Consider the following 13340-nt stretch of genomic DNA (forward strand, 5'->3'; position numbering starts at 1 on the left):
TACCTCCCTAAAATTATCTCTATGGGATACCTGGGCCGTCCACGACTCAGAACCAGCTACTTATCAGTTACTGTAACACTACGCTCCCTGGGTGGTGGTCGCAGATTGTTCAGCTGGCTCACAGGTGCCTTAGTGGTTCAGATGCACACTATGCTGAGACCCCTGAGGGACACCTGGGAGGCTGAGTTTAATCGTCCCTCCCATGATGGAAAGTGGGATAAATTACATTACTGTATTTAGACACCTATTTACCCATGTCTTCTTCCATTAATCTTTAGCTATACATATATTACAAATATTTATTTTTCAGAAAGACACATATGTAATCAGTGATGTAATATCTGACGTCATCAGCAGAGGATTGCGGTCGCGTGAGTTATAGTTGCCTGCACTAACTATAACGGGGGAATTTCATTGGTTTTTTACGAGGGAAATGTCCAGCTAACTATAACATGTGTGAAACCTATGGTTTTTTAAGTGAATATATTTATATATATATATATACACACACACACATATATATATATACACACACAATATTTACTCATAGTAAACTCAATGGTATTATTTGTTACGTAAGGCACACAGTGCTACAAATAGGTGGTTAAATACACGAGGCCATAACGTACCGCAGCCACAAATGAGAAGTTAATTGGTTGTATCTAAAATGCACTATTCCATACAATATGGGAAATAGTGTTTCACAAAGGTATAGTGAATCAGTAACTCCGCCATAGCTCAATGTTTTTCCAGTTTACCAGATCAAGGGCATCTTCACTCGAGCTTCTTCAAGCAATCAAAACATGCATCTCTAAATTCTGAAACCAAATATTGTCCACAAAGAGGCCAGACACCAATAATCCTCCCCTTCACGTCCCAGTATTGTCAATGTTATCACACAAAGGGTGTGTTTTTTCTCTGAGCTTCTTAACATAAAAGCAAATACACCAACCGTACATACGCTTCGAGAAAATCAGCGCTACCAAACCAGGTTACTCCTTTTCTAGGTAGCAATAACTATTCCGTAAAGATGACTTCACTGTTAGTGCGCAACTCTCCAAATGTCACTTGTAAATAAATCATCATAGTCTTGAGCAGCTCTACACGCCTTCAATCATTGTTTCAATTAAATGCTCAATATTTTGACGTGAATATTCCTAGCACAAAGCTTATTTGCTATTTTTGTTAACATTTTATAGTTTTTGTGAGCCTCCCATATAACAAAGTTTTGTTGCTTTAGTGCATCCCACGCACTACTCATTCGTGACCCTCCACCCACTGTATTCATTTGTAAGCTTCACACACACACACTGTTTCTGGTGTTCATCACTAACACCTCAATAATTCGCTTTTCCCACACACCTCATTCTGCATATCTAACTATACCTATCTTCTGTGAGCATCTCGTGTGTCTCACACAGAAGGCTTTTTTACATTGGTAAGCATCTCCCTTCCACACAAACACTGTACATCAAATTTTTGGGAGCTTCCCACACGAGGCAAATTCTTATTGCAAATTTATCTCATAGGGCTTCTTATATTTTTGTGCAAGATAATGTGGTTTGAGTGCCCTCTACACTCATATCATCCATCTGTAATAACGCTCCTCATAGATTAGACAACAAAAGTTTCTGTATTGTGTTGTATACTTGCGATGCATTAAGGGTATCTCTACCCTTCAGCTGAGGGAATGCAGGCGATAAACTTCCAGTATTTAAAAAACTATTCTCGCTGTCCTTTTTGTGCCCTGCTAAACCAGGGGCTTCCAAAAGGAATCCGACTGACTTAAATACTCAGACACACAGAATACTAAACCATGCTATTCGACCTCAGGGTGGTCTTCCCTCAAACTTTTTGCCTGCTTACCTCCTCTTTTTACTGATTCTTTTTGTTGGCCTTAGGACTCTGAGCGCTTTACCACTAATGGCCAGTGCTAAAGTGCATGCACTTTTCCCCTAAACATAGTAACATTGGTGTATATACAATTGACATAATTTATTTACTTGAAGGGACCTTGTACAGTGGTATACCATATACCTACGGCCTGTAAATTAAATGCTACTAGTGAGCCTGCAACACTGATTGCCTCCCATGCAAGTAGCCCTTTAAACATGTCTCAGGCCTGCCACTGCAGTTCCTGTGTGTGCAGTGTTCCTGCCATGTCGACTTGCCATTAAAAATCCCCAGCCAAGCCTTAAACTTCCCTTTTATTACACATAATTCACCCCTAAGGTAGGACTTGGGTAGGCCATAGGGCAGGGTGCTATTTAACTAAAAGGTAAGACGTGTACTTTTAAGTTTTGAATGTCCTCATAGTGAAAAACACCTACATTCGTTGTTTACTACTGTGAGGCGTACTCCTCTTGTAGATTAACATTGGGAATTCCTTAATACACTCTTTGAAGCTGTAATTCCTGCTTAGAAAGGAGTAGCTGTATCAGGTTTTATATCTTTGGAATGGTAATGATAAATCCTCTTTACTGGTAAGGTTGAATTTCACATTACTATTTTCGATATGCCACTTTTAGAAAGTGGACATTTTTCTGCTCTTGCAGCTCTGTCTTTCCAATATTAGTCCAATTGCAATTTGAGGTTTAGGAATGTCGCGAAGAGCTTTCAGTTTATTCTTTTATTTTCTTTCGTCCCACCTTTGTTTGTTTGGTGCATGAAGATGTATGATTCAAAAACATGTTTTTTCACATTTGGTCTAATTACTTTGTGGATTTAAATAACAATAAAAGCATACTTGCAAACTGTGACTACATGCCTGCCTTTATCAATGTTCCACTGCAAAAGTATACAATTGTATTAGTTTAACTGAGTGTAAGGCTCTCAGATAATGGGCAGTTTGCATAGGGTCACTGGAGAGTCCAAAAGGTTGTCCTTGCCCCTAACCCACTCCCCCCTCAGAATTATGCCCCTGGCCTCCGCCGTATCTCCAGGGCTGGGGGAACTGCTTTCTGGGCTGATCCCTCAAAGTTGATTGCTATGCTCGGAGATCCCACCAACACCCAAATTGTTTTTTTATAATATATATATATTGTAAGAAACGCCACTGAATTGTTATATTATGGTATAACATGTATGTTGTAAGAAACAAATATATATATATATATATATATATATACATATACACACACACACACACACATTTTCTGTATTTTTTAAAGAATCAAAAATACATAGTATTGCTTTACAGATAGGGTAAAGGACTTACACTTCATTAGGGGATTAGTTGAATTTGGTGATCTGTGTAAGTGATACATCTTCTCATTTATAATGTTAACATATATTGCAATCACTGCTCCTCTTTTCTGCTGGAAGTCTGTGTAAATTGACTCATTTAGCATTTAAACTTAATATAAAAGCAATTTTCTTCTTGCTGTTCCAGATGCATTGCATGTTTATATACAAATGTGTTGATTGTTTTAAAATGTTTCCTGGTGATGTAATGAGTAATCTGTTACTTTTCACACATAATATGAATAACCCTGGAATTTCCCACCAAATTTTAACTATGTGGAGTGAATGAAGCATTACAGAGAACATTTGTTACTAGTAAGCATACTTACTGCCCTTTGCCTACAAACCTTACATCCCCCCGTTTACTTGAGTTTCATGCAGTTTCTCATTGACATCATACATTTCAGTGTCCTGACTTTTTCCCTGTCAGTGGGATGATGTTGATGTCGCATATTGAATTTTCATCCTCACATCCTTAGCCTCAAGCACTTTATTAATGTCTACTCATTCTGATCAAGTACCCTCTGTGCATTTTTACCCATTGCCACTTTACTGACTTTATGTGCTTTAATTGTCCCATTTGCATTCCATGGGCCTTCTGCTTCAGAAGAGCACATCCCACCGTTGCTGACCTTGTTTGTTTAAAAATATCTCATCAGGCCCTGTCTGACTTCCCATACATCTTTAATCTTCTCATTATATACGATTGCCTTTGTATGCCACAATAATGCTTGGGTGTTTCCATATCAGTTGGCTCATAAACTTTAGTCATGCCTCAATCATTGCCCACATCAAGATCTCATAAACCTAATCCTGCTTCTGCCACATATCACTAATTTTGTATAGCTTCAAGTCGTATTTTCATGGCCTGCATCACTTACATATTACAATTGAGTGGATTCTAACCATAATCCCCATACTTGAACAAGACTTCATTATTATTTAGGATGATGTAAAGTCTCACTCATTCTTTATATACGTTTTATCTCCTAGCATGCAATGTCAATGGAGTAGACGATCACAGCTTAGCCAAGCGGTTGCGGGGCACACCAGAGCGCATTGAACTGGAGAATTACCGTGTATCGCTGCAGCGGGAGGAAGAGTTGGAAGAGGTACCTGAGGAGACTTTGGCAGAACACAATCTCAGCAGTGTGTTGGACCAAAGAACTGAACAGGATGCAGCCAGCAGGTCAGCAATGACAGAAGCACCAAGCTTCAGAACAACAATTGCACTATAGCACATAGTCTTTAATGTGTGAAATACATGCACGTGATTAGGCAGGTTAGGCCTGGTGCTAGACATCAGGAATCAGATATAATGAAAGGCTGCAGTTTAAACCCAAGCCTTAAAGGCAAATAACTGCCCATTCCTGGAACTTCTCTTCCTTCTTGAGAATACAGTAATAGTGATGTAACCCCAAGCCTCTATCCCCTGTCTGCCCCTACAAATCTCAGGTTTTTATTTTTCCTTGTATTTTGGATGTTTTCATCAGGTAAGAAACCAAGCAGTGTACTGCTAAGTTTCTCCATTTCAGGGCATGTTCAAAATTAAGTCATATTTGGAAATCATTTGTGTTTTTACAGACCCTTGTGTTCGATTCTCTTCATTCTCTTGAGGCTTCTTTCAAAATACATTTGGAAAGGATTTTAATGTTTTGCACTTTAGTGTCCCTTATGTTGGTCACCAGCTACATTTTCTTCTTATGCAACTTATGTCCTCTTAGTTGTCTTTATGAAATGACTAAGACATAGGAATTTAAGTGCGTCGTAACATACGTTATTATTTTCCCAATACACTGTTACCACTTCCTAAACAGTAATCTATTCTGACTGCTGAGAATCTGAAATTGTTCATGATGGTAGAGTTCAATTCTAATTGAAATGTCAGTCTCCATCTTGAACCTTTTGCGCCTCATTCTTCATCATCTAGTGACCATCCCCACACAACGCGTTTTTTGCCGGCATTGGTCCTGCATTCAATTGATGGTAGTACCGTGGATCACTATAACCTCTGTGTGGTAGGTGACCACTATATCTAGTTGGACAAGCCAACACTATGCCAAACCTCCTGCCTTTTCTCCCACATTGTTGCACTTACCTTTCCATAGCTGGTATCGAGTCCTGTCCATTCGTCTGATCACAACCTTGATGCTATATTTGCCCCAATTAGGCTATGGTCTGGCATTTGAAACAGCCTCTGTTACATTCAGTGATTGTCCAATGATCCATTTCTCAATGAACATTCCCAGGCCAGACAAATCTTCTATGAAAGCCATTACAACCAGAGCTGTCATAACCTGGAAGAAAGTTTATGTAAACTCTATAAAGAAATTCCTTTCTACCTCGCAACACCCGGTCCCGTAAATGTCAAACAATTCCACTAATGGTTAGCAGGGCTTTTTTAAATGTAGTCCTCTTACAACCATATGCTTGTCATCTAACAGAAGGAGAGTGAGCTGGTTCAATGGACAGTAAACTATGAAAAAAAGAAGTCCAATCCCACAAAAGACTTTGGAGGAAAGCACTCCACCACAAGGACAGAGGCGTGTCTCTAAAGACAATACAGAATTTTCTGAACATTATCAAAAAGGCCAAGAGGTCCTGCTATGCATAGCACAACTTGGTGACGACGTTCCCTAACAGTCTTCAATGCTTTCTGTAGCCCCAGCAGCTCATTAACAAAAGTAAAATATTCACAGAAACTCTGATAGCTTAGCAAACCACGTATTCACAAATGCTGCCAATTTCTAACCCTAACTCCTCGCCAAGCAGCATGCCCTCAGAGCCTCACCCACCAAGTCAGGCTATCCTTAGCCCTTAACCGACACTGTGCATATTTAATCCTCTAACACAGAACAAAGTGGAAATGGCCAACCTAATTAAAGACATAAACTTGGCTGGTTCCCTGATTTATCTTTACTGGCCAAAAATGTTGTTAATCCTATTTGAGTCTTCTGCTGCCATACAGGTGAGAGAGATCATCAAGCCCTCCCTAGCAATTGGTTAATTCCTAATCACACATTTTTACAAGTTCTCTTGTAACCAAAGCCTATTAGTTTCTTCTTGGCCCTGATATGAATGCAAGTATGAACAAACTTATCAGCTTGCGAGGAAGGATCATACAGGCTGTGACCCACGCATCTCTACAACTTACCAAGAGTTAATGCATGTTTGGCAACAATCAGACTCTGCTAGAGGCTGTCAGGTACTAATGTATATTTCTAGTGGGGTGCTAATAATCTTTTCCCTTAAAAGAGAGAGGCACATACAAGGAATCCACATTGTTAATTTTAAAGTCTTCATTAAAATATTAAAGCTGTCAGAACCGTCCCCCAGGCCTTATTACCAGCAAACTGAAGTACGGCAATGCATTTTGTCTGCATCGGTGCCCAGCTAACCAGGAGACCGCAGGTCATACAGAACACAGCAGGCAGGCTCACTCTCAGGTTCACACTCCACACACACAGCACCACGTACTTCAAAGCACTCCACAGGCTCCCCATCCAGCACTTTTCAAGCTCCACACCCACACATAAAAAACTTTGCATAATCTAGGCCCTACTTTACTCAAATTCCACACACTGACCAGAAGCCTACGATCAGCCAATCTCCTGCTCGCTTACATCCCCAGTGTCAGAACCGGCAGACACACCTTCTCGTACCTTGCGCCTAAGGCCTGGAACAACTCCCTCATCCTCCCACTCCCACCTGCACATCAGAGCCTCCTCCTCAGTCCCTGAATTTGGCACAAAACTGAAGACCTGAATCTTTACCTAGACCTCTGACTCGGCCAGCTCAGGGTCCTTTCTTATCTAGCACCTGGATGCCCTCCTGGGTGAGATGTGTGCTCTACAAATAGTCATAACATAATTTTAGTGCAAAACATTTGTAAAAGTGTAATTGCAGCTAATAAAACGGATTAATCTAAAAGCACAATTTAGGAATAATATGAAAATCGAAAGCATATTATGTGAAAATCTTCAATGAAAAATCTTTTTTCTAGTCCTAGCTAATGTCTACATTAGCACCAAATTCTTGCCAAAAGTAAGAACTTCCTAGATAGTGCATAGGCATACCTACTCACTGCTCAAATTTTTCCAGCCTACTCCCTGCCCTTAAGTATACAAAAACTATGAATGGAATGCTTGAATTAATTATTTTGCACACCATGCCACCTCGGTTTGGACTCCGGCATACGCAAATCAGTGTTGAACCTGCTCCAATAGGAAGAGTCCAGCCCGAAGTGTCAGGCCAGTTCCTCCCTGAACTGCAACACAAGCAACCCAAGACCGGTTTTGCCCTTATTAGGGCTCATTAGTTGGGTACAACCTGGTTCCAGTGGCACAGTGTGCATGGAACCCTCGTCGGAGCATACCCATCCCACTTAGGGTGTTACACTAAAATAGACAAAAGAGTTATTGATGGAATGCTTGAATTAATCTCAGCCACTGGTAATTACTTGGGTGAGGAGGAGTTTGGTGTTAGAAGGTGAGCAAGTACGACCTTGTTGCAGACTGCAAGTTGCTGTGCTTTTCACTTTCATGAATATATAAAATATGAGCTAAAATACACTGTGTAAGAATAATAGAACATGTTTATACTGTGAATTCACGTACATGAAATAAAACACAACAGTGATACATTATTATATGTGTGAAGCTTTAGACTGCGATGAGCCTAATAAGCACTTATACCTTGTGAGAGGGCCTCATAGGAAAAATAAGACAAAACATAGAACACCAATGACTAGAAGACATCATATATTAAACATTTAATAGAAACATTAATCTTGACCAGACTGCCTTCACCAGATGTCTATTTCCATCAGACAAAACAATCTATCAGAAACACTGAATGGAGTCAGTCCAAGAAGAAACACCGAATCAGCACTATTCTCTTTTTGGGATGACTTTAAGACCTCTGTTGACAACAGTGGGGTTTTTGCTTTCCTACTGCCTGATCTCTTCTCGACTTTTGACACACCTTACCACCAGATACTATCCCAGAGACTATATCTACCTGTATTACGGGTTTGTTGGATCAGTTTTGTAAACTTGTTCCTTAAGAACACACGACATATTGTTTAACATCTATGTGGCCCCCCTTGCTAGACTTTTAAGATCGCAGGGGATGGAGGTGGTGTCCTACGCAGATGACACTCAGATAATGGTGTCACTGGCCCATTCCTCTGTCCAGACATCCGCCATTGGCTTTAGGTCATGCATGCAGCATGTTGCAGATTGGATGGTTATCAACTCCCTAAAGTTAAATGGCGATAAGACAGAGGTCTTGGTCTTTGGGAAAGATCTAGACGTCTGGTCGAGTGAGTGGTGGCCCACTACTCTTGGCATCTGCCCCACTCCCTCCTTATCCGCCAGAAATCTCGGCGTGGTTTTTGACACCTCACTCTCCATGACGCTTCAAACAAATAGGACCGTGGCCACATGTTGTGGTGTTATTAGAATCCTAAAAAGGATTCGTAGCTATCTTTCTTTGCAGGCGCGGAAGCAGATCGCAGTGGCTCTTGTAGGTTCCAGGCTTGACTACTGTAACTCCTTATATGCCGAATCCAACAAAGGCCTGATCTATAGACTGCAAACTGTGCAGAATGCTGCTGCACGTTTTGTTTTGGCCCTCCCTCTGGCATCTTCAGCTACAACCGCTAGGAGAGATCTTCACTGGCTTCCTGTCCAACACAGAGTCTCCTTTAAGATTTTATGTCTTCCTTACAGGGCTCTTGTTGCTGACACCGAAAATGCACTTGGATCCTTGCTTACTCGCTATTGCCCTTCTAGAACTCTTCGGTCTGCTGGTTTATTTCAATTGGTAGTCCCACGCACGAGATTAGCCAGATGGGGAGCGAGAGCTTTTTCCGTGGTTGCCCCTAAGCTTTGGAACTCTCTTCCAATTGAGATTAAAACTCTTCCCTCTTTGGATTTGTTTAAAAAGGCCCTTAAAACCTGGTACTTTACCAAAGCATATTAATAAAAGTTCGCTGTTTCGAGTGACGAGCTGGATTATTTGGATTATTTGATTTAGGCGCCTTGACGCCCATTGGGCAAAGTTTTGCGCACAATAAGACTTAAATCATTCATTCATTGTCTCCCTAACACCATTGGCTTCTTCTTACCTCAGTTAACTTGGTGCCCCACGGCGTTTAACTTCTAACTTTTACTATTTGTTTACGAAGATCTCTATTGCAAATGATGCATTCTTTCAACCTCACCTATAACACTCAGCTCTTAAATGTAATACTAGCAGTATAGGTCAAAACTTGAAGACTTGGTAAATGCTTATTAGCTGTACAATAGTGGGTCCCAGAGAATCGTCTCAAGCTAAAGTCCTCAAAACCAGAAGTTCTTAACTGTGGATCAGGGCAAAACAAATTCCCTACATTCTCTTGAATCCAGGAAATGAGGCAGCCACCTACAACTTCAACTGATGTGAAAAGCCATGAAGTGATTATGTACTCCAACCTCTCTTTGGTCCCTAGTCAATAAATTGACAAGAAATTCATTCTCTATGATGGTAATCTTACAGCACATTTACTCTTACCTGGATCTCTCACATAGGATACAGGCTTCTGATGGATACCTCAACTTACTGATTGTTCACCTTTAGAAACCCTTAAGGTGCCTGACTAAATGCAGAAACTAGCCATAGCTTTCCTGCACTGACAGGTGGCACCACAACTTCTAATCCACCCCGGAGATGACATCTCATAGATGGGTAAGACGGCACCCTTGCATGCCGACACCAGTTCTTTTGTTCTGCACCTTACAACCCTGATACAGAGTTGCTCTCAAGACAACATTTTCCTGAACATTAGTTTTTGCATTGTTAAATAAGAAGAATACCTGCTTAAAATTTGAAAGTTTTAAGCAGTACCACTCAAGTGGCAGGCAGATGTAGCTCTCAAAATCACATAATTCCTGATTATGGTGGCTTAGCTCTATGGATGACTACAATTCATGCAAGAAAGAGGTAGCTGCAATATACACACACCAGGGCAACCCAGTTATCCTTTTGGGGATGGTTAAGCATATGCTATCAACAGAAAATCCTCCAGAAGGAATTGTTACGGGTATTGTTTAGTTACTATGTGATTCGCCAATAAATCCAATCAGTGGGATAGATCTGGTCATTCCTTTTCTACAAAATCCATTATCAGTGAATGAAAGTATATGCTGCACTAGTACTTGAAGGAACCATTGAATATATGTAATAAACAAGTTCTTTCGATACCAGTATCAAAAGTATGTTTCCATATGATTTATCAATACTAGAATTACAACAAAAATCCAGTTGTGTACAAGTACAATGGACCACATATATACGACAACAAGGACACTTGTAAGCACACTGTAGATGCTTGTCCAAAATTACCTTGAATAGTGAAACTACTCAACAAAGTGAACAGTCTTTATATTGAAAGTCCCGATTCAGAAGTATGTATACAATTTAGAGGATGATATGGAGAGGCTGTTGACATTTCAGTCTCATTCAGGAGAAAATTAGCAAGACCAACTTCTGAACAATAATATAAAGAAAGACCCTTGGGATCAAAAGTTGTTGGATATGATGAATAGATATGTGGACTCTAAGAGACAAATTGCCAGAGGTAAGAATCATATGTAATGTAGACAAAGGAATCAATCAAAGTATTAGTTTTGAACCAGTTGAATGCCAGGACGAAATGATCCTAGAAAAATAGTGCATCAGTCGCCAAGAAGTCAAAGCCAGATGAAAAACGCACCCAACTGCTAACGTGGAAGAGTAGCTGCATGCACGCCAAGGTCCTCAAGAAACAGGAGGCTACACTTTCATTGTGCGGGCCAGAGATGAACAGTGGAGTAAGTATGTATTGTTCCAGCTCCAATTCGTTCACCTGGTCAGGCTAACCTTCAGTGGGCATACACTTAAAGTGGGCCTTTTCCATCTTTATAGAAAAGTTCTCTTAGACAACACACAAGTCGCATGGGGGAGACCCTTCACTATCCTTATGTTCCTGCTCCATTGGCTGGTCTCTTAGTCAGCAGCCTTGTACATAAACTTCAGAGATGGACTTGGTGAAGATACCATCATTGCCCAATTCAAACTCAGCAGCAGCCCCAAAACAATACTCCCTGATTTGCTGCAGGCTTTTACAGTCCCTTGTGCTGACCATGTGCCTTTACCCAGGTGATGCTGTCTTTTCCCTATGGAACTCCAAACTGGCTTCCATTTGTGTGCCTCAGAGCCCTGAAGTCGCTGGGGTACCAGACTGGGCACCAGCTTGGGGCTCCAACCCTGTGACTATACATGAGACTGTTCTGACACCTTCCACGCTGCTCCCTCCGCTGAAAGCATTGCTAGTTGCCCCACCATCTGCACTGTCTTCCGAATGTTTGAACAATTGGGCAAATTCTCAAAAGACTAAAGCCATCCTGGTTCAGTCCAGAACTAGGGTACAGCAGTTCTAGAAGGAGGTTCCTTACAGGCATTTGCTTTTAAGTCCCTGCATAGAGGACATAGCCTCCTTCACTACAGTCCTGCGCAAGGCCATAGAGGCCCAGGAGCTGCCATCGCCTGTAGAGGAGAACAAGGCCAACATGTTCAGAGATTTTACAGCCTGCCTCTTCAACAGTTGAATGGTTACTCTACTTCAAAGAGGCTTTGATAGACTCCTTCTTGGTGGCATGGAGCAAGCCAGCTTCTGCTCCAAAAGTGAATAGCCAGGTCACACGCTGCCATTGCCTGGCATCTGAGAACCAGCAAATTCTTATGGCTAATCCTTCCCCATAGAAACTAGCATTTCAGGCATCCTCTTATACCAAACAAAACCCTGATCCTTTTCCCCTTCTGACAGGTATTCAAAGACAATTAAGGCCGTGTTGCAGAAGGTCTTTTCGTCTACAAATTAATCTTTCCTTCTTACCCATTAATCACATGCCTTGTGGAAAATAGTGGTTATAGTCCTCCTGAATTTTCCAGTTCATCTTTGTGTCCATTTTGCAAACGTTTTCCCTAATAGACAAGATGCAGCAAAAAAATTTGCTTAGACTCAGTGAATTTGGTGGTGTGGTCCATGTTTGGTGCACTCTACAGTGTCATCAGGGGATGTCCGTTTGAGCCTTATGGACAAGCCTTTAGACTGAAATCCCATTTCTGGTGACCAGACTGATTTGGACTTGGAGTAGTTCAAGTAGGGGGCAGGCCATGACTTGATACTTTCCACTAGCTTCTTAGGCATGCCATTTCCACTAGCAGTGCCACAGGTTTGGGGACTATTCCGCGATCTGCCTATTCCTGCAAATCTGCTTTAGTCTGCCTTTGAGACAGCACATGTCTCTTCTGAGGATGAAAGTGTACATGACGTGGTACACTGGCATATCTCACCATTTCAACCGGCAGAATTTCATGCAGGTTCTGTCCCTTCGGTTCTGGCGCTTTTGAACAAAGAGAGAGAATGAGATCAGACAGCAGTGCTACTCTCACTGTTATCTTGCTCACAAGAAAGACAAATGCTTTTGCCTGATTGTGGACCTTTGTGTTCTGATTCTTCTAGAAGTGCCAGATGCTTCTTTGAGCATTGGAGGTGAATGATTGCTTGGTGTACATCAACTTGCATGATATGTATTTTCATATACGATCTTGAAGTACAAGATGTGCCTTAGTTTGGTAGGAGGTTCCAACTACTGCATTAAATGTGATGTTGTGGTTACATCACATCTTTGAATGTTTGGGATCTCTGTGTTTTGGTACCTCAACGACTGGCTGGTGAAAGCAGGCTTGCACCAGCTGGTGTCGGACCATCAACAGAAGGCAGTTTCCCTGCATTATGACCTAGGGTTTTCCATCAACCTTCCCAATGGCACCTCCAGTCCTCTTCATCTAAGCAGAACTGCACACTATCTCTCACAGGACCTCCCCATTGGTGTTGGGATATTCAGACTATGATCCCCATGTATCGGAAGGTAGTTCTTCAACTCTGACAGTCCTGCACATTTTGGTCCTGCTCATCTCATGCATTTTGCGGGTGTATCTTGATCGGTAGCACATGTGTGTGACACAGTGGTGCCTCCACTTCCATTGGGCTTTGCACTGGGGAGTCTACA

The 13340-nt window shown here is 41.5% G+C and overlaps 1 protein-coding gene across 32 annotated transcripts in view; it reads left to right on the forward strand.

Moving 5' to 3' along the window:
• The window catches only part of MICAL3 (microtubule associated monooxygenase, calponin and LIM domain containing 3), a 1875796-nt gene that overhangs the window by 1171946 nt on the left and 690510 nt on the right, over positions 1-13340 (forward strand). For all 32 annotated transcript variants that reach the window (XM_085652129.1, XM_085652139.1, XM_085652136.1 and 29 more), the window contains one exon: positions 4237-4432. In XM_085652129.1, coding sequence (XP_085508255.1) covers positions 4237-4432 — 196 coding nt within the window. The remainder of the gene's footprint in view (positions 1-4236; positions 4433-13340) is intronic.

Source organism: Triturus cristatus, chromosome 4_1, assembly GCF_964204655.1.
Source record: "Triturus cristatus chromosome 4_1, aTriCri1.1, whole genome shotgun sequence".
NCBI lineage: Eukaryota > Metazoa > Chordata > Amphibia > Caudata > Salamandridae > Triturus > Triturus cristatus.